The sequence below is a fragment of the Oryza glaberrima genome, chromosome 2 (genome assembly GCF_000147395.1).
Source record: "Oryza glaberrima chromosome 2, OglaRS2, whole genome shotgun sequence".
NCBI lineage: Eukaryota > Viridiplantae > Streptophyta > Magnoliopsida > Poales > Poaceae > Oryza > Oryza glaberrima.
In genome coordinates this window covers 27,770,604-27,792,485 of record NC_068327.1, presented here as the reverse complement: position 1 = coordinate 27,792,485, position 21,882 = coordinate 27,770,604, and the positions used below count along the sequence as shown (strand labels likewise).

General features: G+C 42.9%; 4 protein-coding genes and 1 pseudogene across 6 annotated transcripts; all 5 read right to left on the bottom strand.

Annotated features, from left to right (window-relative positions):
• Window positions 1-1,431: 1,431 nt before the first annotated feature.
• On the bottom strand, window positions 1,432-2,627 carry LOC127764656 (60S ribosomal protein L12-1). Its single transcript, XM_052289560.1, has 2 exons — window positions 2,019-2,627; window positions 1,432-1,674 (listed from the first exon to the last, which is right to left on the bottom strand). Exon 1 carries the CDS (start codon window positions 2,521-2,523, stop codon window positions 2,023-2,025), a length of 501 nt encoding a protein of 166 aa, XP_052145520.1. The 5' UTR covers window positions 2,524-2,627; the 3' UTR covers window positions 1,432-1,674; window positions 2,019-2,022.
• An 854-nt stretch (window positions 2,628-3,481) lies between these two features.
• LOC127764806 (uncharacterized) lies at window positions 3,482-6,825 on the bottom strand. Its single transcript, XM_052289727.1, has 6 exons — window positions 6,584-6,825; window positions 5,876-6,422; window positions 5,688-5,783; window positions 5,435-5,548; window positions 4,019-5,112; window positions 3,482-3,928 (listed from the first exon to the last, which is right to left on the bottom strand). The coding sequence occupies exons 1-6, from the start codon at window positions 6,725-6,727 to the stop codon at window positions 3,857-3,859; spliced, it is 2,067 nt and encodes a 688-aa protein (XP_052145687.1). The 5' UTR covers window positions 6,728-6,825; the 3' UTR covers window positions 3,482-3,856.
• Window positions 6,826-8,185: 1,360 nt separating this feature from the next.
• LOC127762142 (uncharacterized) lies at window positions 8,186-15,733 on the bottom strand. Its single transcript, XM_052286524.1, has 18 exons — window positions 15,281-15,733; window positions 14,784-14,842; window positions 14,560-14,691; window positions 14,330-14,470; window positions 13,813-13,869; window positions 13,529-13,623; window positions 13,101-13,233; window positions 12,281-12,460; window positions 11,856-12,049; window positions 11,673-11,739; window positions 11,360-11,493; window positions 10,997-11,063; window positions 10,643-10,705; window positions 9,998-10,236; window positions 9,779-9,908; window positions 9,608-9,700; window positions 9,155-9,358; window positions 8,186-8,968 (listed from the first exon to the last, which is right to left on the bottom strand). Exons 1-18 carry the CDS (start codon window positions 15,636-15,638, stop codon window positions 8,684-8,686), a joined length of 2,631 nt encoding a protein of 876 aa, XP_052142484.1. The 5' UTR covers window positions 15,639-15,733; the 3' UTR covers window positions 8,186-8,683.
• A 1,220-nt stretch (window positions 15,734-16,953) lies between these two features.
• LOC127762143 (uncharacterized) lies at window positions 16,954-20,335 on the bottom strand. 3 transcript variants are annotated; one of them, XM_052286526.1, is made up of 7 exons: window positions 20,095-20,335; window positions 19,885-19,975; window positions 19,390-19,505; window positions 18,334-18,393; window positions 18,188-18,253; window positions 17,316-17,525; window positions 16,954-17,209 (listed from the first exon to the last, which is right to left on the bottom strand). In XM_052286526.1, exons 1-6 carry the CDS (start codon window positions 20,149-20,151, stop codon window positions 17,331-17,333), a joined length of 585 nt encoding a protein of 194 aa, XP_052142486.1. In that variant the 5' UTR covers window positions 20,152-20,335; the 3' UTR covers window positions 16,954-17,209; window positions 17,316-17,330. The 3 variants fall into 3 exon arrangements, with proteins under 3 accessions (XP_052142486.1, XP_052142488.1, XP_052142485.1); XM_052286528.1 differs by having other exon boundaries at window positions 17,324-17,525; XM_052286525.1 differs by having other exon boundaries at window positions 16,954-17,525; window positions 20,095-20,334.
• Window positions 20,336-21,095: 760 nt separating this feature from the next.
• On the bottom strand, window positions 21,096-21,690 carry LOC127761253 (uncharacterized; annotated as a pseudogene).
• Between the last annotated feature and the right edge of the window lie 192 nt (window positions 21,691-21,882).

Here is a 21,882-nt window from a genome sequence, read left to right as displayed (position 1 = left end):
GCAGGGGATGTGAACCCCACCTAGTCTCCCCCATCTTTCCCACCCCCGTCTCACCTAGTCCCCCGCTATCTCTTTGCACGCACAACAAGCCGATATTGTCTTCCAAAGCTGGACTCGGCTGCACTAGGAATATTGGACACGCGTCACTAGTTTGCTCGGTGTCACAAGAGTGGTGTCGTGCCACACTGCCGCAGAGAATTTTTTCCCCCATACTCCAAATCTTCCCCCTTCTCTCTTCCTATCCCTCCACCCATACCCATCAAAATGCCAACTGTTCAAAGCAGCTAGAGAAGATCATGTACACAAATTTGTGGAACAGATTGAAGTGTAAGAACACACGCTAATAGTTAACTATTTGTCACCCTCCACCCATACCCCAAATCAAAATGCTTAACCGTTCAAAGTGGCTAGAGAAGGTCATGTACACAAATTTGTGGAACGGATTTAAGTGTAAGAACACATGCTAATAGTTAACTATTTGTCACTTTTAGATTTGACGTTTAGCCATTTATCAGGGGACAAATGGTTAATTATCACATCACTATCTATGAGAATTCAGGGGACAAATGGTTAATTGTCACGTCTAAAAGTGATAAGTAGTTAAATATCTCAGAGGAGGTCATGTAGCGCAATATTGTGGAACGGATTGAAGTGTAAAAAATTCGTAAGATTTTGCTCGAAGTTTTCTATAGAATGACATTTAGCAAATCAATTAAATTCGGGTTTAACATCTAGCTGACCCGACATTGTTGCAGGAGCTGGTTGTTTGTGCAGGAGCCTGGTGAAGCCGAAGTTTTCTCAGGGTAAGCCAAAGCTCTATGGCTATTGATTTGGCACAAATGTGCCAGATTGATTGATGAATAGACCACATATTGGATATTCTCTTGGAAGTTTACTGTGTAGACAAGGGGCGCATATCCGAGATACTTGTTTCCCGGTGAGTAAAACATAGCAAGTTCTAGGCAGATGCCATCTCTGAACATTTTGCATCTCAATACCGTCTAAACATTTTATTTTGGTAACATTTTGCAACTCAATACCGTCTAAACATTTTATTTTGGCCAAATACTATAGTAGGTTTGGGAGACATAATCTGAAAGTTTTACCAAGGAACAAATTTCCAGCATCTCACGAAAAATCTGAGTTTTCAAGTTCAATATCAGGTTACCAAGGAACAGAATTTCAAGCATCGCATGCAAAATCTGAAAGTATTCCAGTTTAGTTCGTATCTGGTTACCAAGGAGTGACAGATAGCGAGCACATGATTAGGGTTGATCTATCAGTGTTGGATGCAGCAACATAACATAACAAGGCACTTTAATTTAGGCTGGAGTTCAAGAAGTGCTTTTGGCTACCAAGACTAGAGAGCGAAAACTCAGAACATTGTTGTCATGCACGCAGTAGCAACAATATAACGAAAAACTCAGAACATCGCAAAGAAAACTCAATATTATAAATCTAGCTGCATTAACAACATTGATTTCGCAAGGTAAACAATATAGCATGGCAAAAAAAGTCTCACATGGTACCACTTTAAGCATGACAAAAGTTTACTTCTTGAGCAAGAGCAGAACAAGAACAGAACAAGCTTCCATTCTCTGCACTGCACCAGGAACCATCTAGGTAGAAAAACTACTTCAGCAGCCTCACATAACAACCACCCCAATGCCAAACCTGCACATGAATTATGTGTGTCACAATCAGCACAGGATAATAAAGTGCAGCAATCAAGAAACAACATGTGCGCAATACATAACAAATTAAGTTAGCTTAGCAATCTCAATCCTTGAATTTCAGAAGGCAAACAGCCACTGCCTACATTACCTTTATTCATCAATCAGAAAACTTACAGAACACAACTGAAATCCTAAATTACACAAGTAAACATGGACACATGGTAGTGACCTACACATACTGCAAGGTTTCATATCAATTACTAGCAACTTTACTTGTGTGTAAATCCAAAATAGCAATGCGATACACGATTAACCAGAGAAGAAAAGATGATTTGTTTCTACCTGCTTAAGCTGAGGGGATCTCGACCTCGCCGTCGGAGATCTCCTGCTGCAGGTCCTTGGGGTCCTTGCCGTCCACGGTGCAGCCGACGCTGACGCAGGTGCCGAGGATCTCCTTGACGGTGCCGGCCATCTCCTTGGCCATGGACCTGGGCCTCATGACCCTCGCGATCTCGATGACGTCGTCGAGGCTGATGTTGCCGCTGTGCTTGATGTTCTTCACCTTCTTGCGGTCCCTCTCGGGCTCCTTGAGCGCCTTGATGACGAGCGCCGCGGCGGAGGGGACGACGGAGACCTTGGCCTGCCGGTTCTGGACGGTGAGCTTCACGGTGACGCGGAGGCCCTTCCAGTCCTTGGCGGTCTCCTTGGCGATGTCCTCTCCGATCTTCTTCGGGGAGAGACCGAGCGGCCCGATCTTGGGGGCGAGCGACGACGCCGCGCCGACCTCACCGCCGGTCACGCGGACGAACACATCCACCACCTGGGTCGGGTCGAGCTTCGGCGGCATGGCTGTGGTCGAGGGCGGGTGGTGGAGGCGGCAACGGCAACGGTGGTGGCAGCGGCGGCGGCGGTGGCTGGGGTTTGGGAAGGTAGGGTTTCGAGTTTGCGCTTGCGAGGAGGTTATATACTGGTGGGCGAGTCGTGTGTTAGGGTTTGGTCGTTGATTCGGTTGCGATGGGTAAATCTGGGCCGTCGAGTAACGCCGTCGTGTGGGCCTTGGATTGAGTTGAGATGAGATGGGCCGACTAACGAGTTGGCCCATCATCCGAAAACATGAGAGTTGGCCAATAATGGGAAGTGTTTAGACGTTGGCCTTCGTCTCCAAAATAAAAGGACAAAAATTCCAGACAGTTTGCCTTAGTTCGATCGAGTATTTCATTACTTACAAAAATGTATAGCATCGCAAAAAAGTGCAAGATATTTCAGATTATAATGTCGAAGAATTTTCAGATAAGTAATGAATTACGATTCCATGTGCTTAATTATAATATCAGATAAATACTCCCTCCATCCCCCAATACAGGGGATTGAGTTTTTAATTATAATATCAGATAAATACTCCCTCCATCCTCCAATACAGGGGATTGAGTTTTTGCTTGTAACGTTTGATCACTCGTTTTATTCAATTTTTTCTTGCAAATATAAAAAACGAAAAGTTTAAATAAGACGAGTAGTCAAACGTTGCAAGCAAAAACTCAAAATCCCTTATATTATGGGACGGAGGGAGTAGTTGATTTTTCAGCCAAAGCTTTGTGAGATCAATAGTAGAAATTCTAAAGTTGCCTGGTTAGGTTTCTCAATCATGATCAACAGAGAAACAAGTACATGATCAACTGAGAAACAGGGGCAATTCATGTGCTGTTTGATTCGATGCATCGGCAACAAGGCCATATACTGCAAGACGTTCAGCTCCTTGCAGGTGCAGATGTATGTAGACAAGTAGTGGCAGTTGGAATGGCATATACTGCCGTATAACAATTCTAACAATCGAAACATATTTATCATTCATGAGCAGTAACAGAGAACTCGATTACTTGTAAATAGCAGTAAAATACATTTAGGGCTTAACCAAGCCAGAGTCTCAGCACGGAACGGATACAAGACACAAAACGACCACGAGAAAAAAGGAAACAGAGAGAACCAACGCAAACTGCAGGTTGTTCAGAGAAACCATGGTTTCACAACCTGATGCGCCTCTCCCCACACACGAAAACTTGGGCACTCACGCCAGCAAGACGAAGCCTTAGTTATCACTTCACAACTATAGCTCTCCTCATTTTATTCAGTCTCATATGGCATTGGGTTTTGCAGCTCCTCACGCCCCCCATCCGCATCGTCGATCAGCAGTCGACGCCACCGGCGTTGTCGTCCAGCTCTGCAAGCGCCAGCCTCTTCCCTTCCCCAGCGGCAGCCTTCAATTGGAGCAAAACAACGTGTCAGGGGGATGGAATGATATGAGATTACGAAATGGTTATCGAAAGAGATCTTAAATATGGCATTACCTTGGCAATTAGCTCTTCCTTGAGCATGGTTTTGAGCTTCCTCATGCTCGTGGCGTTAAGTTCCTGGACAGTCGGCTTCTTTTTCTTCTTCTCTTTCTTCAACTCCTTTGCTCCCACATCCTCAGCATCATCTGTGCTCTTCATCTCTTCAGTCAGCTCATCCTTCTGGGTGCCCTCCACCGTGAAAGTAAACTCATCCAGGGACTTCACGATGGAGTTAACTGAGGCTTCCACCTCCTGTTGAGAAACCTCCTCCTCACTGGATGCTTCAGTGACGGAGGAGTCATCCAGGGTCTTCACAACAGCGGCCTTGGAAGCAGATGAGATCACAACAGTGGCGTCGCTCTCAGTTTCATCATCACTGAAGTTGTCGGCATTGTCAAAATCGGATGGTAGGTCACCGCTGAAATCATCCTCTTCATCATCAACCTGATTGGCCTCGGCAGTCAATCCATCCTCCATTGCGACCTGCAGCTTTTCTACTTCCACTTCATCAGAATCAGTGGCCACTTCAGAGGGGTCACTCTCATCATCAGTCTCCTCACTGGAGGCATATTCCTCAGCGGCGGATTCCTCATCAAGCATACCTTCCTCATTGGACTCCTCATCAATATCAGATTCTTCACTGTACTCCCCATCAAGATCATCTTCCTCACTGCTCTCAGCGTCTATCCGATCAGCCTGCGGATTCTCATAGGCCGACCCTTCCTTCACTTCATTCAGATCCTCTTCCTCACTGGTTTTATCACCTGTTAGATCAGCCTGTGGTATCTCAACGGCAGATAATTTCTCAACTTCGTTGAGGTCATCTTCCTCGCTGGTCTTGTCATCGGTCACATCAGCTGGAAGCTTCTCTTCTGGCACCTCATCGGCATCAACTTCCTTATCATTCATCTCACCAGTTATCTCCTTCAATGCGGACAGTTTACCAAAGCCCAGACCATCACCAACAGAGGCATCTTCTATCTTCTCGCTGAGTGGTTCCACAGGTTCTGGCTTTGACAGGACTCCTAGGATTGGTGAATCCTCCATGACTGGCAAGGGAGCAGAATTCTCAAGACTAACGGGCTCCTGTTCTTTCCCAACTCCTTCCACTGATGCACCAAGATTCAAAATTAGCAAAACGGTAACAGAAAAGAGCACACAATTCACAAACTTGTGACTTCGAATGGATTAGTTTTGCAATGAAACAAATTCAGAATCTAAAATCTCTACATATGAATCAACTAGTAGATGAATGGATTTGGAATACTACAATTCTTAGTCATAACCTCATATAGATCGCTACATGTAAAGAAAAAAAAAACAGAGCTGCTTTGATTTTCGAACTCCACAATTCAGTCTTCATTGGTACAGATAAAGCAAAGATAGATGGATAGATTATGGAATACGCAAGAACAGAGTGAAGCATCTCACCTTCTTGGGTTTTAGCTGGTTCCTCCCCAGTTGCAACTATTTCCTCCTCCTTAGGGTCATCACAGCTCATAACTGAAATTACTGCAAGTTCAGTTGGTGCAGCAGAAGAAACAACTGCATAGACACGAATTTTCATCATCAATTTGCACAAGGATAACAGCAAATTCAACCAAATTGAAATAGCTAATCACACGTAGCATTCGAATTCAGTACTCTTTTTTGAAAGTTAATGAGAATCCATGAATAATCTCACCTTCCTCACCCTCCTCTGATTCCTCCTCTTTACTGTTTCCTCCCAGAATTTTCGTAGCTTCCTCTTCCTCATCACATTTCTCATCGGAAGCAACATCTGCATGATGACGAAACTCGCATAAAAATCTCATCCAAGCAATCGAACGAAACAAATAATCTGATCAGAGAAAGCATAACAGTCTCCCTCACCTTTCGGATCCTCTTCCTGAACCTTCACCTCCTGCAACGCCACCGCCATGTCCTCCACCTCCTGCTCCAAATCAACCATCACCTTCGATCTCGCAGACCTCCAAGTTGTTGTCTTAGTTGCCGTGACCTCCTCCACCACCGGAGCAGCGGCCTTCCGAGCAGCCGTCCTCTGGCTCCTCCGCAGAGTAGCTGGGGTAGGCGCAGCCTCCTCCACCTTGCGCGCAGCGGCGGTCCGCCTAGTGGTCGCAGGGGTCGGGATCGGCGCTGGCGTGGCCCTCGCGCGGCGGCTGGTGCTGCGCAGCGCCACGCCCGGGGTCCTCACGATCTCCTTGACGAGATCCCGCTTCATCTCGTCCTCGCCCTCCTCGACGTCCATCCGGATGGCCTCCGGCGACATCACCGACACGCGGCGGCCGCGGGGGAGCGGGCTCCCGTGCTGCTGCTCCTCGCCGATCGCCGCGGCGGCCTTAAAAGCCGACTTCATCGTCGACCTGCTCGGCGTCGGGAGGCAGAGCGCCGCCGTGCCGATCTCGTCGACCCCATCCACCTAATCCGCAACCGACACACAACTCATCAATCACCACCAGCACCACGCCAAATCGCGCAACGAACATACACACGAGAACCCCCCACACCAAAATCACCCAAACCCTCGAAATGGACAGATCAAACAAACCAATCAATCAATCAATCAAGGGGGATTCTTACCGTGGGGAGCGACTGGAGGGCATCGGCCATGGCGGCGTTGGTCATGTTGGCGCGGACGCCGTTGCGCTTGCACAGCGCCTGCAGCTCGCGGCGGGAGAGCGCGTGGAAGTCCATGGCCGCCGCCGTCGCCGCCTCCACCTCCATCTCTTCTCGGCACCTACCTCTCCTCTTACCTCCTCCTCCTGATTTGGGCGCGGCGGATTTGTGGGTGGTGGATCAAGTACTGAGCTGAGATGCGGAGGTGGGGTGGGCGGCGGAGGGGTTTATATAGGAGGGGATTCGAGAGATGTGACCGTTGGGAGCGGGGCTCGCCTAGGGTTTTTTCTCATTTTCGAAAGTTTGAACGCTGCCTGTGAAAGGGGGGAGACGTGGCGGCGTCGCAGGAGTGGAAGGAAACGCGGGGCGTGTCATGCAAGCCGTTCAATTCGCCAATCTGGATTAGCTGTGCTTGTGTTTTGTTACTACTTGCGGCGCTCGCGGTGTCACTGCATGTGGGGCCCGGAGACGCTTAGCAAAGGAGTTGAATACGACGGTCTCGGCTCTCCCATGGAAATTTGGAAAGGCGATTAATTTTTGGAGAGGCGAGCGGATGCATGTTTTGAAGTTTTTCCTCCTAGAACATCGTGAATAATCGCTTTCATCTTTATTATTACTTCCTCCGTTTCATAATATAAGTATTTCCCACATTCATACTCATGTTAATAAATTTAGACATAACATGAGTATAAATGTGAAAAATGCTAAAATGACTTACTCTCTCCGTCCCACAATATAAGGGATTTTAGGTTTTTGCTTTTAACGTTTGATCACTCATCTTATTTAATTTTTTTCAAATATAAAAAACGGAAAGTTGTGCTTAAAATAATATAGATAATAAAGTAAGTCACAAATAAAATAAATAATAATTTCAAAAAATTTTAAATAAAACGAGTGGTCAAACGTAAAAAAAACTCAAAATACCTTATATTATGGGATGGAGGGAGTATAGTGTAAAACGGATGGAGTACTAGTAGTTGATGATTTGGTAAATTGGATAATTATTAGAACCACATCGATCTTAGCAGTTGTGAAATTGGTCCATCTGTGAACTGAGAATTGATTGGCGGGCAACAAAAAAAACTACTAGCGGTAACATTTTGTTTTCTTTTTTTTTCCCTACTACCACCAATAGTACTTATCTATACTAAATACTGCTACCACCTCCGTTTCAAAAATATAGCAACTTTAAACTATAAATCTGGACACACTGTTGTCCAGATTTATAGCTAAAAATACTTATATTTTGAAAAAAAAAAGTACTATTTAAAATATTAGTAATGGTGGTATCTATTTCCACCTTACTTAGACCTCACAATCTATACTATTACACCAACTTTTGACAAGTCTTCCCCTATTTAACTATTGGTTTTTCCAAATTCCAAAATCACCTATTTAATTAATAAGAAAAATCATAACACTGGTTAAACTAATATAAATGTTTATTAATTGATTTAATAAGGTAGAAACTCAATTTGTTTTTTTCCGTTGCAACGCACGGGCTCTAGGCTAGTGTTTGGGGAAAAAAAAGTCAGTTTTAGACATCATCTCCCATAGTGCTAAAAATTTAGTTTTTTAATATGCAAAAATATTATCATCGGAAGTCCAAATATTCATACTGATTTGTAATTTACAGACCAAGCGCATATCTCACTCCATGTTCATCAATCACTAGCTCAGTTGTTCAGGTGATCAAGCCATAGAACGGTTCACCATTATGTACAGAACAATTGCAGCTCCTAGAAAACTGTCAACTACTGACTAATATTACTACAGCTTTACTTACAGAAATTTACATTTTAACCATAAACAAGGATACATACAGTTGGTAGCTTTATGTACAGATATAGCACTTCCTGTACATAAATCCCGCATCCTTGGATTCTTATCGACAAATGGACTGTACAATTGAGGTATTGGGCTGTTGGTTTTCTACGTTTTCTTAATCTTCAGTCTGTTACGACCCTAGGGTCGTTGATTTTCAGGTAATGTACCCTACATAGTTGATTGAACCTCAAACCAATTTTATCAATAACCCTGGGCAGAGGAGATATGGCGCATCAGCTACATCCTCACTTCAACTATATCCCCATCCTTGAGCTCGGTCTGGGGCAACACAAGTTGGCCATTAACCCAAAGCAGCTTCCCTTCAACGCCCATTCTTCTAGCAGCATCAGCGGCTGTGCTGCCTAGGCTCATCCTCATTATCTTCCCGTACGGCCAGCAGATGATGGCCACCTCACGAAGGATTGGTTCAGTACATGTGCCTACACTGAGGCTTTTCTCCGCAAGTGATGCTCCGCGTCGAACTTGCTCCTCCCATTGAAGCATTGTCCTGAGCAAATGAACCTACAGGGCATAATGAATAAACGGTGAGGATTGAGCATATTATGTTGCTTTCTATCTGATCTCGAGAATCCGGGTGTATGTTCTTATCCGTATTGTGCAGTAACAAACTAACAAGAGAACTATAACATCTTCTTAATGGACTATACAAAACAGAATAAACATGAGATATAGCCAGAATATGTCCACCTTATTGTTGATGGGATCACTCAATGGAGTAGAGCTTGGAGGTTCAGATGTCGATCGTTCAGTGTTGCTTGAATCGGGAGTCAGAGATGAGGCCTCTTTACCCTCAAATATGGCTGATACAACCATCCAATATTCTTCCTCTTCCTCTTCCGTCAAATCAATAAGTTGAATAAAAGTAGGCAAAAGCCTCCCAAATTGGTCTTGCTGCAAAACACATTATTCAAATACAGGACATAATCAAACCCCATGAACAGAACTTATTGATCCTACACCACTCCAACTTTCAGTTCAATTCATACACATCCACATGCACAACCAGTTCCCCATACAAAAGTTCAATGCTATTCAAACACAAGAAACTCAAACCAAGACCAGAAGAAAACACACAAAGGGAAGCAAACAAACAAAGTGAGGTAATGAACAAAAGATAATAATGTTTCAGCACTTGCAAACCTTATGGAATATCCCATCCTGGCACAATGTATACTTCTCCAGGTTTGTTGACCAGTCACCATGTCCTGGTGCACACCACCATTTCTCTGAAACCTGAAATAAGCTTGAATATTAGATAGAAGCATTTTCTCATAAGGAGTGCCCATCACCAAAAAGAATTATCAGCTTGACCTTTTTGTAAACTCTAGCATAAGTTTCCCAGCGTTTCAACTGGAAGCAAGATCTTCGTTCAGCTACAGCTTCAGAAGCTTCAAGGCCAAAACTGACAGCAACAAGCAACTCTTTTCCCCCTTTATCTATACTGCAAATCAACTAACATAATCAGGTGTCAATTGCAATAGCAAGCTTTCTGGGTAAACAACAAAGTTCATTTTTTGATTCATGCTATACCTGACAATGACAGCTGCCAGTAACTGGCTGCCCTCAATTCTTAGGACTGGATGCCCCATTTTCATAGAACTGTACTTTGGGGGCATAACATCTTGTATGTAGTTTTCATCTTCCGAAGAACTTGATGGGTACGATGTACTTTGTCCTATCTTGTTACTCGTGCCACTTCTGTAGTCAACTTTGCTCTCCTTATACAGCCAGTGAGCAGCGAGTCCATATTCTGCATATTCATGCATTCGCTGCGAACAAACATCTCCATCAGGATCAAGTCAAACTACTCCCTCCATTCCAAATTGATCTACATATAATTTTTTTTGAGGTTATTCCTAAATGATCTACATATTTGTGTTCATTTATTAGAGTCTATTCGTTATTTGTGCATTGGAGTAAATGGATATTGATGCATGCATCTATGCACACAAGTATTTATAACCCACATGCAATATCTTGATTTGTTATTGGCTAGGAAATATTGGGGATGGTGCATACATTGAGTTTGTTGCTAGAGTAAATATAGTATGAAAGAGTTATTAGCTTTCTTGGTCTTGGTGTACCTATCAAATATGTAGATCAATTTGGAATGGAGGGAGTATTAAAGATCTATTCAAAAAAAAAAAAAGGGAAGAACGGGAACAAAAAATCTACCTGGGTCCTTATTTGGACCTCCAGTGGTGAGTTATCCGATGCCTGAACTGCCGTATGGAGTGACTAGAAAGGAAAACAACCAGCAGATAAGCAAGCGAAGAGAGACAAAATAAGTCTGTGCAACATCTAGTAATGGATAAGAAAATCAAGATTCAAATCTAGATAGTTGACGGTACAGGTGCACAGCTAGTCATATTTGCTTGGGCATCTATAACAAGGAAGAACAAACTTGGGAATGCAGGAAGTGTTGGACAATTTCGTCCTAATATATTTATACTGGCAATAGGTTGCTGGGAATACTGCCTCAAATTATCAATTCGTGTTATATTTTATTTGGTGCCAGATGATTCTTACTTGGTAACCACTACCCTTAGGGTTGATAATGTAGTCATCAAACTCCCCATCAATTGGAGTCCATAGCCTGCATATATGGATAAAGCAGACAGTTTGCAAAGGTTATAATCAGATATAGCTAAAAGTTCTTGATTGGAACAAGTGCTATTCAGCAAATTCTAGACTCAAACATGGATCTTAGAAAAAAGTGGGAAAAAATGCCAAGAAGAATTTTTTTCATGTAAAAATACGGATATAAACTGGTCCTAATTGATACATAAAATGAAGCATTTATTTGCAAAAGTAGTAAATTCTTAGAATGCCTATGCGCCTGGTCCTTGCTGACATAAATACTTCTTGTTAAATACTTGATTCGCTACAAACCTGTTTACTATATCAAGGACGCTGTAGCAATTCTTGACAGCAGGTCCATGCAATGCACCGTTTTTGTCTCCAATGATCACCCTCAATGCACGAGCATCATAGATTTGTTTAATGCCTACATGTTTCCTTTTCATCTGTTGGTATAGAACATGTAAGCAAATAAGCAAACCAACATTTGGAATGCAGTTACATAAGAAAATTCCTTATGATTAGGCCAGCATAAGTTCTCGATTGTACGATCATAATAGATGGCACGTGAACTTAAAAAAACAAATCATACACCAATGTGCATATGGTAGTGTGGTATTATTACCTTACAGTACATGCTATACAAGCTCTTGAGTCTACTTGACAAAGTTACTTCCATCCCAGGTATATACCTGAAGAAATCACATAATTCGAGGATGAGAATCTCAATGCTACTAGTAGATTTGACATATGTACACAACAAGAGACAAATTCCTTCTGAAAAGTACTAAGATTGGTCTGAACTTACGATGTCGATATAAGTAATTCTTGTTCAAGTTCTTCCTCACAAGCTGCTAAAGATGCTAATGCAACAGCAGCGTCATCAACAATCTTAGGCTTTGGTACAGATGTTTCAGAACTGCCATGGAGATTATTTAGGAAGTAGGATCGTCTTTTCCGATCCAAAAGGAGGTCAAATGGCAATACAGCTTGCAATAAGTCCTGCAGGTAAAAAACCAAAATAATAAGATATTTATCACAAGTGATCACCTGGCTCCCAGGTAGGCTTGATTGCCTTTGTTCATGTATGTTTATGAAAGAGGCAGACGCATGTGGGAAGCACAAGTGCAGAATAAATGAAAAAACATTGCAAAATTCCATGTAAGTCAACTCACATCAATTCAATATGTGTGATTCACTAAGACCCAAACATGTGCATCTTACAATACTCACCTTCATGTTTGGTTTTTCTTGGTTACTCAGACTGAAAAAATCATGGACGGAAGTTGTATGCACATCCTTTGTTGAGGCAGGTAGTCCACTTCTTATTGATGACCTTCTTGTGCTTTTAGTTTTGTTGGTTGAATTCCACATTGTAGTAAGTTCAGATCGCATTTTCTTGAAAACGTGGGGCTGTGTGCATTTGACAGTGAGACCGAATCAGGAAGGAAACTTATAAAACCAAAAGATAAAATGGTTGGGGCCACAAAATTGACACACAGCCAACAAGATGAAGAGGAACAAAACAATATTGCATATCTGTATGCCTATCATAAAAAATCAATTCAATTAATGAACAACTAAAGATTATATTGGATGAGAAAATGTAAACCTTCTAAAACATTGAGATGTCAACCCAACTCCTTATTAAAGTTATATAATACATAAATTACCCAACCATGCAAAAGATCTGGTTACTCAGACCAACTTGTGCACCGCAGAATTACTACTCAAATCAAATCAATATGTTTGAAAAAAAAAAACATACATGATAATTTTAGATTAGGAAATGTCATATTATTAACCATAATAAATTACAGAGTTTCCCTGGAATCAGAAAAAAGGTATAATAACAATGACGAGACATAAAGCCATCAGGTAATCGCTAATCCAATAAAAACAAAGATATACAAGCGCCATATTCAACAAAAATATCAAAGTATGAGGACAATTTATAATGTTCATCTTGCTGTCGACAAAGAAGAATACATGAGTAGTGTTGTATTGAGCAAGGAATAACACTTTCATAGACAATAAATTCCAGAATAAAAACCTGAAGGACAGCAAAGCATAAATCTTCTAGCTCAGCTTTCAAAGCCCAGACACCCAATCGAGAAGCAAGTGAGCACCAGACAGCCAATGTCTCTTGAGCAACAGCTTCAGCTTTGCGAATGGGAAGAGCATAGCTGAAATACTGCTTTCAGTAAGATACAAAATATACATAGTATAGCAACTATTTGAAATCACCATGAAGTTAAAGGAGCATTCCAATAATAGAACATGTTGGTTCATATTGAGGTGGACTGTCTTATGATGTCAATGCACCTAGATGATTCAAATGGCTGTTGCCAAATTGAAGGGAAAACACAGTCAATGAAAATGGCATAAACCAGAGTAGGATAGTTTATAAGTGACTGGGGCTGCAAAGAATAAAATCAGCAGAGCAAACTACACAGTATTGAGAAGCCTAGAATGACATACATGGTTCGCATATTGTGCAAGCGATCAGCCAGCTTGATGAGCACCACACGCGGATCGTCAACCATCCCCAATAACATGCCACGCAGATTGTTTGCCTGACTGACAACAGGAGGATAATCAATTCCATGGTTTTCTGAAAACATTAGTATATGCCTTCTATGGAATCTGAAATTATCAAATACATGCCAATAAATGTTTGGAACTCATTTGCAAATAATCGGAAAAGAGTGAAGACATGACATCTTTAGCACAATATGACCTTGCTAGCATAGAAGAGAACATACTTCTTCTGAAGTAAGAGTGCTTCCACCGGTGTTTTTTTGTCGATGCCTGCGCAGTAGCTGCAATGCACAGACAATAACACTAAACAGAATGACAATGTTGAGTGTAAGAAAGTATAACTGCCATGAGAGCATCTACAATTCATTAATGATTGATACGACAACAGGATATCATGAGCTAAATTATCCCAGAAGTATACACAGATCTGCATTCAGACATCTGAAGGCAATAGATTGAAAATTGGCATGATTCAGCATATACAGAGAAAATTAATTGCAATTTGAACTATCAAAGTGGTGGCAATATGCAAAATCGTTGCTTTAACCTAATAGAGTATGTTTGGCTGTTTGCAATGACTGTCAAGTTGTTGCAACATCATGTATTCATGTTGAACTTGAGCAGCACATCTCTCAACCATAATATATTGCATCCTAAAACTATAGTGCCAAGTCAGCTAGCCCTTCTAAATCAATGTCCGCACTCAGCACTCAACAGGGTTTTTTCTAACATATGCATCACCTGATTTATGTAGCTTAGCTTTGAAACACCAGATACCAAACTAGCAACATCATCTCCAAACTGCTCTTCTATGCTCTTCAAGTTCTCAGCTGTATCATCAATAACATCATGAAGAATACCAGCAACAACTGTATTGATTGCCTACATGAGACGCAATGGTGGGTTGGGGAAGCCAGAACAAAAGCAATAATCAACTAGAAAGAATAAACAGAACGCAAGGAAAGTAATACCCTTTCTCCAGTTGACGGGACCAAGGCAGCTAAGATTTTCCCAGTATGTATACAGTGTGTGACATATGGATCTCCTGTTTTCCTAAATTGCCCAATGTGGGCAGTACTTGCAAAAACAATTGCTTTCTGCACCTGTATAACATTGAGAAAATCAAACTGGAGAGCGAAAATGAAAACATTCAGCTGAAGAAATGCTTATTGAAAATGTATCATTTGTTTAACACCTTTGGGTCCTCAAATATTGGATATCCAGTCACCTCTACTCCTTCAAATATAAGAGTGTCTGCGTGGATACAAGATAACAAATATGAGGGAGGGAAGAAATGGATGTTAATCTTACTTAAATGGGAGCATAGTTGGCTTACTCCAGAAAGCCAGAAAAAAAAATTAACTAAGCAGTAATAAAAAAAACCAGGTTATTCTTCTACATTCTATATTTCTCTTGTTTGCTAACCACAATTAATCTTACATGTGAACATAATACTTCCTACTAAGAAAAATAAAGACATAACAAATTTATACACTTTAAAAGGAGATTAAGAGCTTATCGACTATAACATTTATGAGATAGAAGCACTCAAGCACATAGCTATGCTCACATGACACTTAATCATATTTAGAAGATAATTACATAAACAATTGTTTCAGCAGTTAACCCTCCAATGAAATACCCAAATGCACAAACAAGCGACCACGGGGAGAGGGAGAGGGAGGGAGCTACCGGGCAGTTGCTCGATGCGAGGCCAGAGGAAGTCGACCTTGGTCGACAGGCACGCCCCCGAGGCGATCGCCACGGCCGTGACCGTAAGCTGCGCGAGCGTCGACGCCACGGCGGCGTGCCCGGCCCCGCCGCTTTTCCCCGCCGCGGCGGCCGCGGCGATGACCTCCCCGGCCCCCAGGAGCGCGGCCGACGCCACCGCGAGCCGCGGGGCCACGTGCTCGAGCACGCACCCCAGCCGCATCCGCGCCCGGCCCCGGCGCAGCCCCAGCGCCGCCGCCGCCGACGGGAGCATCACCACGCGCCGGCCGAGCATCCCGGCGTCAGAGGCGGACGTGGACGCCGCCGGCGATGGCGTCATGCGACGGCGCGGTTTCTATCTCATCCCTCACGCGGGGAGGTGGGAGGGGTGGGGGGTGGGGTGAGGTGAGGTCGCGAGGAGGCGTTCGCCCCGTTTTTCTGTGGATGTGGCTGGTGACGGGCCGACTTGGCCAGCGGCGTCGCCTCTTGCTTCTCCTCGGCTGGCTCTGGCTGCCGTCGTGTGTTGTTCTGTCACGGCCTCACGGGTTGTCACGCTTCTCTCATCTTTCTTTTCCGGTTATTGTCGCTTAGCTCGATTTTTTTTATCAGTTCTGATTCTTTTTGTACTGGTCGTGTTCAAACTGCGAAATGATAGGAGATTTTTCACTTTTTTTTAATTTGCTGCTACTAATTTTTTCAAAACTAATTAAAGTTTCTAACCTTAGACCATGTTATAGATACTCCATCCGTCTCGAAATATAAGCATTTTTTAAGAGTTGGATACGGTTATTAAGAAAATAGGTAGAAGTGAACGTGGAGAGTTTATGATTGGTTAAGTAGTGAAGATAGGTGAGAAAAGTGAATGGTGGAGAGTTGTGATTGGTTGGGAAGAAAATGTTGTGAAGAAGTTGTTATATTTTGGGACAAATATTGAGAGCTAAAAGTTGTTATATTTTGGGACAAAGGAAGTACCTAGTAATATATTCATATATTCAGGATTTGTCAACATCAATTGTTTGCCCAATACTCTCTCTGTCAAAAAAAAAAGGCAAACTCTAGGTTTTCGTGTCCAATTTTGACTGTCTGTCTTATATGAAATTTTTTTATAATTCGTATTTTTATTGTTGTTAGATGATAAAACATGATTAATACTTTGAAAGTGACTCGTCTTTTTAGTTTTTTTTATAATTTTTTTAAATAAGACGGACGGTCAAACGTTGGGCACGGAAAACAGGATTTGTCTTTTTTTTGACGTAGGGAGTAGACCATACAGATAGATATTCATTCACGATTTGTCAGCATCAACAATTTGCTTGTCAGCATCAACAATTTGCTCCGAATAAACAAAAAACTTGACAATCTGTTTCGCCAAAAAGATTACTATAATTCAGTATGTGCAATCAGTTGAGTACTTGAGTTCATCAGAAACCAGTGTGTATTTAGTTCAAAATGTATATCCCTGCACGTCAGTCCCAGAATATAATGGCTTTCAGATTATTGCCGTGCGCACTGTTTGGTGTAACAGATTGCAGGCGACCAACCAACCAGTCGAGGGCTCCAGGAATCCAGGCTCGCTCCAACCAACATCGACGCAAGTATAGGCCTTCTTTCTTGTCTCCGGTTCTGATGTAGGACCGTCAGAGAAATGTGTCATGGGATCAGATTTTGTTGATACAAATTGCATTTGCCAAACATAACTTTACACAAACTTTTTACATCAACATGCGTTTCACTCATCACATGTGAACAAATGCATCCGATAGTTAGCTGTAACATTCAAGGAAATTCACAAGACTCGATGGGTACTACTACACTACTACCCATGACAAAACTGCAGTGGTGATGTTTCAAGTAGTCAGGCTCTCATGCATCTTTTGCCTTCAGTAGAATCGACACCGCGAAGCATATCGCCTGAGCAATGTAAGGTGTGACCATGTAAGGCCTTCCACACCAAGATAATTTGTTCCCATGATCATCTTTGATGCAAAGATTGTTAGTGTCAACGGAAGAATCTTACAGGCAGACCTGCTACTTAGAACAATGAGGTCCCTCCTGAGGGGAGGCGACCTGAGGCTTCCAGTCCCTTCAGAGTACTTGCCAACCAGTCCAAGCCCTCATAAAGACCATCACCTTTGAGGGCACAAGAGCCTTGGATATGCCAGATGCGATTCTTTAAATCATAGAGGCCAAGGCCTTCGCACACCTCCAACGGCGTCATTGCCCCTTTCTGACAAAACAAAGGAATGCTGCATTAGACAGGATCAGCAATTCGGCATAGATCGTTCTAATTACTAGTAGTAGTAAATACTAGAGGGCAAACATGCCATCCTATGAAAAAGTTTCAAAGGCTTCACCGCATATTCAGATTCTGTCATCATCTATTTGTTCAGATATCATCCTTAAAAAATATGGCAACCTGCATCCTATTATGGTATGTTTGATGGCAACTAGCATTACTGGTGCAGTGACATCAGATTCAGACATGCCACAGAAGCACAATCTCATCCATTCGTGTATTGAACTAAATTACTGGAATCAATAGCAACCCAACACAAAACCAAATAAGGTGCAACTTTACAACACTATTATAGATGAAAAATTGTGGGACATCATATCTTTCCACGAATGTAAAAGATTACATGATGCAAACAGCTCACGAGTAACACTACCTGTTTACCTTCATACAACGTTCACAACAGTCTAGAGAAGTAAAACAATCCTCTTTGTTATATGAATGAATGCTGGGAAATACATTTATGGATGGCAATACGGAACATGTTCACAGGTTTCAAACACATGTGCATTCAAGCACGTGTTGCCCCGCAAAAAAAAAAAAAGAGCACGTTCATGTTAAAACACAAAAGGAGTTCTCAAGTGCTGTTGACTTACCATATCTTGTTTATTGGCAAATACCAATATTACACTGTTAAGCATCAAAGGATCATTAACGATTGCCTGCAACAAAGCCACCAAACCTTAGCTTCACTAACAAGGCAAGCTATCTGATGAGCATAACTTAAAATAGCTTATTAAACCTGAAACTCCGCTTTCGCTTTTCCGATTCTCTCTCTATCCAATGAATCAACTACATAGATCTGCAAATCAGAACGTGCAAAAATAACATATAGGAATAAGTTGCTATTACAATTTATAAATGTAGTTGGGTATGCTCATGAATACATCCGAATTTCAGTATCACGCCGATCTCTCAAGGAAAACAAATCAACAAGAAAATAGAATAAAGTTTTACTGACGAGCATCATCTAATTAGTAACTGAAGAGTAGTATGGTTTACATTATAGACATAACATTAGCTAATTAGTAACTTCATTAGGTAATATAGCACAAAATAATCCAGAATGAGCTTATATCTGGAAAGATGGCTCTGTTCAGCTGTAATAAATCAAACCAAATCAAATCAAGCAAAGATATCATTTACAGTATCAACAGAAGAGCAATTCATTAAGTGTTGAATTAGTAGAAACATTGCTATAATCTCATACAGTGAAAGATCTGACAAACTCGACAACATTATCCATTAACTGGATAATTAAGCATGATTATATTATATTACAATACCATTACATGAAAATAGATAGTATGCCAAGCACAGGGTACTTCTAGATCCATAAGTTTTCATGTTAATTAAAAGAGAACTGGGAAATTCTATACCACTCATTTGGGTTATCTCACTATCATAATTGTTTAAATAAATGAGTTCTATAACTCCACATAAATTCAAATCGAATTACCATAGATTTTAAACACACATATTTGCGGTATCAATATTGGTATGCATTTAATTTTTTAATTAAAAATGGTCAAAGGATCATCTAGCAACCTCACCAGCCTTATGGATACTTTGGATAAAACAATTGCATACATGCCATACAACTTTAACCAATAAGTCAAACTAAGAAATATTTGTCTCAAAGTCAACCACAATAACCTATGCAGAATGGCTATATAATACTATATCATTACACAAGTCTGTCAAAATCAAATAACCACTTCTTTCCTTCTTTAATGCAACGATGCACAAATCTTTCACGTATTCCCAAAAAGATAACCACAAAGGAAACAAAACATACCAAACCATCCGTATTATTGAAGTAATGCCTCCACAGAGGCCTCAACTTCTCTTGGCCACCGACATCCCATACTGTAAACATCACGTTCTTGTACTGTACTTTCTCAACATTGAACCCTGGTGGTACAGCACAAAGGCAGAAGCATCAATCAGTGTCCCAGCAAAGTGAGATGTCAGATTTTTCAAATAACCCCATAAAAGCCATGATGATAATATCTGTTAAGCGTTAAGGCCAGTCTGATGAGCAAACTAACTGGTTGTCTCTCATAGGATAATTGCTATCTTAAGAGCAAATCGATGCTTGCTAATCAGAAATATCAGATTCTTCCCCCATCTTGCTAATCCATGTGGAGTTCATAATTCTTTTTGCCCCTCTGCTGCCGACGGAGTTAACTTCTTGACTAGTTTAACCGTAAAGCCTTGATTTAACTTCGAATTTCGCACAGAGGACATGAGCGAAAAAAAAAATATTGCGACAAAGTAATCAGCAACATACCAATCGTAGGAACAGTCGAAAGGACCTCCCCGATGTGCAGCTTGTACAGGATGGTGGTTTTGCCCGCGGCATCCAGCCCAAGCATCACGACCTAAAGAGCAAGCGTCACAGAGCAAAAATCAATCAAGAAGTTCTCGAAGAACACACCCAAAAAAAAAGAGAATATTCTTCTTACTTTTGACAAACAAAAAGAAGAAAAAACACCCATACCCTCATCTCGCTGGTGCCGAAGAAGGCATCGAACAGCTTGCGGAACGCCTGCCCCATCCGCCGCGAAACACGGATCGATCAACCACCGAGAATTCCTCGCACGAACGCCAAGCTTCTACTATTTCTCGTCGAATTCCCTCTTCTTCTTCAAGCTGTGTGGTAGTACGAATGTACGGTACAACTGCGCAAGGCGTCAGAGCGAGGAACCCTCCTTTTCTTCGTCGAAAAGCAGCGTTCGTTTGTTGAGGGACTTGAGGCAAGCCAGCAGCCCAGAAAGTTCGAGAGGATATGCGTAGAATCTGGGCCGTCCGTTTGGATGCGAGCGGTGGGGATCGGTGAGATGGCATCGCGTAGGCAGCACGCGGGCTCTCCTACCTAGCTGGTCTCTCGGCCACCTGCGGCTGCGGGCCGGCGACTCCGTTGGCGACTCCGTCAAACCATGAGCACAGAGCGCGTACGGGCACACGGTTTATTCTTTTTTCGTCTCTCTCTTTATGGGCTTGATAAGGCCGGTGCACGGCGCAGGCTGCGAGCCCAGCGTTCCATGGACCAACTAACTTTGCCTGCCTGTCATGGACCGTAAATTACTCGAACAGTCAATGAGGCCCAAGTAGGCCCAGTTACCAGGTAACAATTAACACAGTCCTTTTGGAATAAGTTCATCTAAGGTCCCTTAACTTGTCAACGAATCCGATTTCGTCCCTCAACCGGAAAACCAGACACAACGAGTACCTCAAGTATCAAAACCGGTGCAGATGAGGTCCCTCGGCGGTTTTGAGGGCAATTTTGGATAACGTGGTGCCTACGTGGCTAATTTGACTTGGTCTTCATCTGACGTGGCGCTTACGTGGTAATTCGACCCGAAAAAATAATAAAACTCGTGGGACCCACATGTCAGTTTCACACATAAATTAATAAAAAATGGTGGGGCCCATGTGGGCCCCACATGTCATTCTCACCCCTCTTCTTCTTCCTCCTCCTCTCCCTCCATCTCCCTCTCTTCATCTCTCTCCCCTATCCTCTCTCCAGGTGCGACGGAGAGGCAGCGGCGCACGGCGGCCGGCGGGAGAGAAGGGAGCGGCGCGGCGGCGGAGGCATGGCTCCGGCAACTGTGGGCGGAAGAGGAAGGGGCGGTGGGAGTTGGCCCTGGCTGCGGCAGACGGTAGGACATGAGCTGCACAACCGAGGCCAAGGCTGACGAGGTGGACGCGGTGGTGGTGGAAGAGGAGGAGGACGGCGGCGCGGCGCGGTTCCATGAGCGGAGGCTGGTGGTGGTGTTTGTGCTGCCGTTCCAGCCGATGTGCGCCACGTGCTGGCGGTGGTGGTCCGCCGCGCCGCCACCCTCGCCGCCGCCGCCTAGACACGTACACAACATCACTAATACCAAACTCCTAAATCACCCCGCAAAAAACAATCGACAAGATAGAGCAGAAGTGAAGAATAAGCATCCAAGACTCCAAACAACGAACCTTGGGGCTTCTTGCCGCTCTTGCCGCCTCCATCGACGACGTCCATGCTGGATCCATTGCGGCAGGTGGAGAAGGGGATCACGATGAACCGGTCCATCCGCCGCTGCTCCTTGCCACTATTACTCATGGCTAGCTAGCCACTGCTAGCTAAGCTGATACTATCTTGGAATCAAATCGCTTGCCGCTTTGGCTGAACCTGTACTGGTACGATCATTTTTAGTAAAAGAAAGGGTTAATTAAGAAATGAGGTTCTTGACCCTTGCTAAAAAAAATCTTGGAATCAAATCAATGTCTGCTCCTCGCCGGCGTGCGCTGCGAC

Coding starts and splice junctions, on each gene's coding strand:
- LOC127764656 (XM_052289560.1), bottom strand. CDS start 2,523: ATGCCGCCGAAGCTCGACCCGACCCAGGTGGTGGATGTGTTCGTCCGC.
- LOC127764806 (XM_052289727.1), bottom strand. CDS start 6,727: ATGGAGGTGGAGGCGGCGACGGCGGCGGCCATGGACTTCCACGCGCTC. Junction 6,423..6,583: donor CCCTCCAGTCGCTCCCCACG/GTAAGAATCCCC, acceptor GTTGCGGATTAG/GTGGATGGGGTCGACGAGAT. Junction 5,549..5,687: donor ATCAGAGGAGGGTGAGGAAG/GTGAGATTATTC, acceptor GTGTCTATGCAG/TTGTTTCTTCTGCTGCACCA.
- LOC127762142 (XM_052286524.1), bottom strand. CDS start 15,638: ATGACGCCATCGCCGGCGGCGTCCACGTCCGCCTCTGACGCCGGGATG. Junction 9,359..9,607: donor AGGATGGGATATTCCATAAG/GTTTGCAAGTGC, acceptor TGTGTTTTGCAG/CAAGACCAATTTGGGAGGCT. Junction 8,969..9,154: donor GTGATCCCATCAACAATAAG/GTGGACATATTC, acceptor TATGCCCTGTAG/GTTCATTTGCTCAGGACAAT.
- LOC127762143 (XM_052286526.1), bottom strand. CDS start 20,151: ATGGGGCAGGCGTTCCGCAAGCTGTTCGATGCCTTCTTCGGCACCAGC. Junction 18,394..19,389: donor TCAATAATACGGATGGTTTG/GTATGTTTTGTT, acceptor TCTGATTTGCAG/ATCTATGTAGTTGATTCATT. Junction 17,526..18,187: donor TTGCCAATAAACAAGATATG/GTAAGTCAACAG, acceptor TTGTTTTGTCAG/AAAGGGGCAATGACGCCGTT.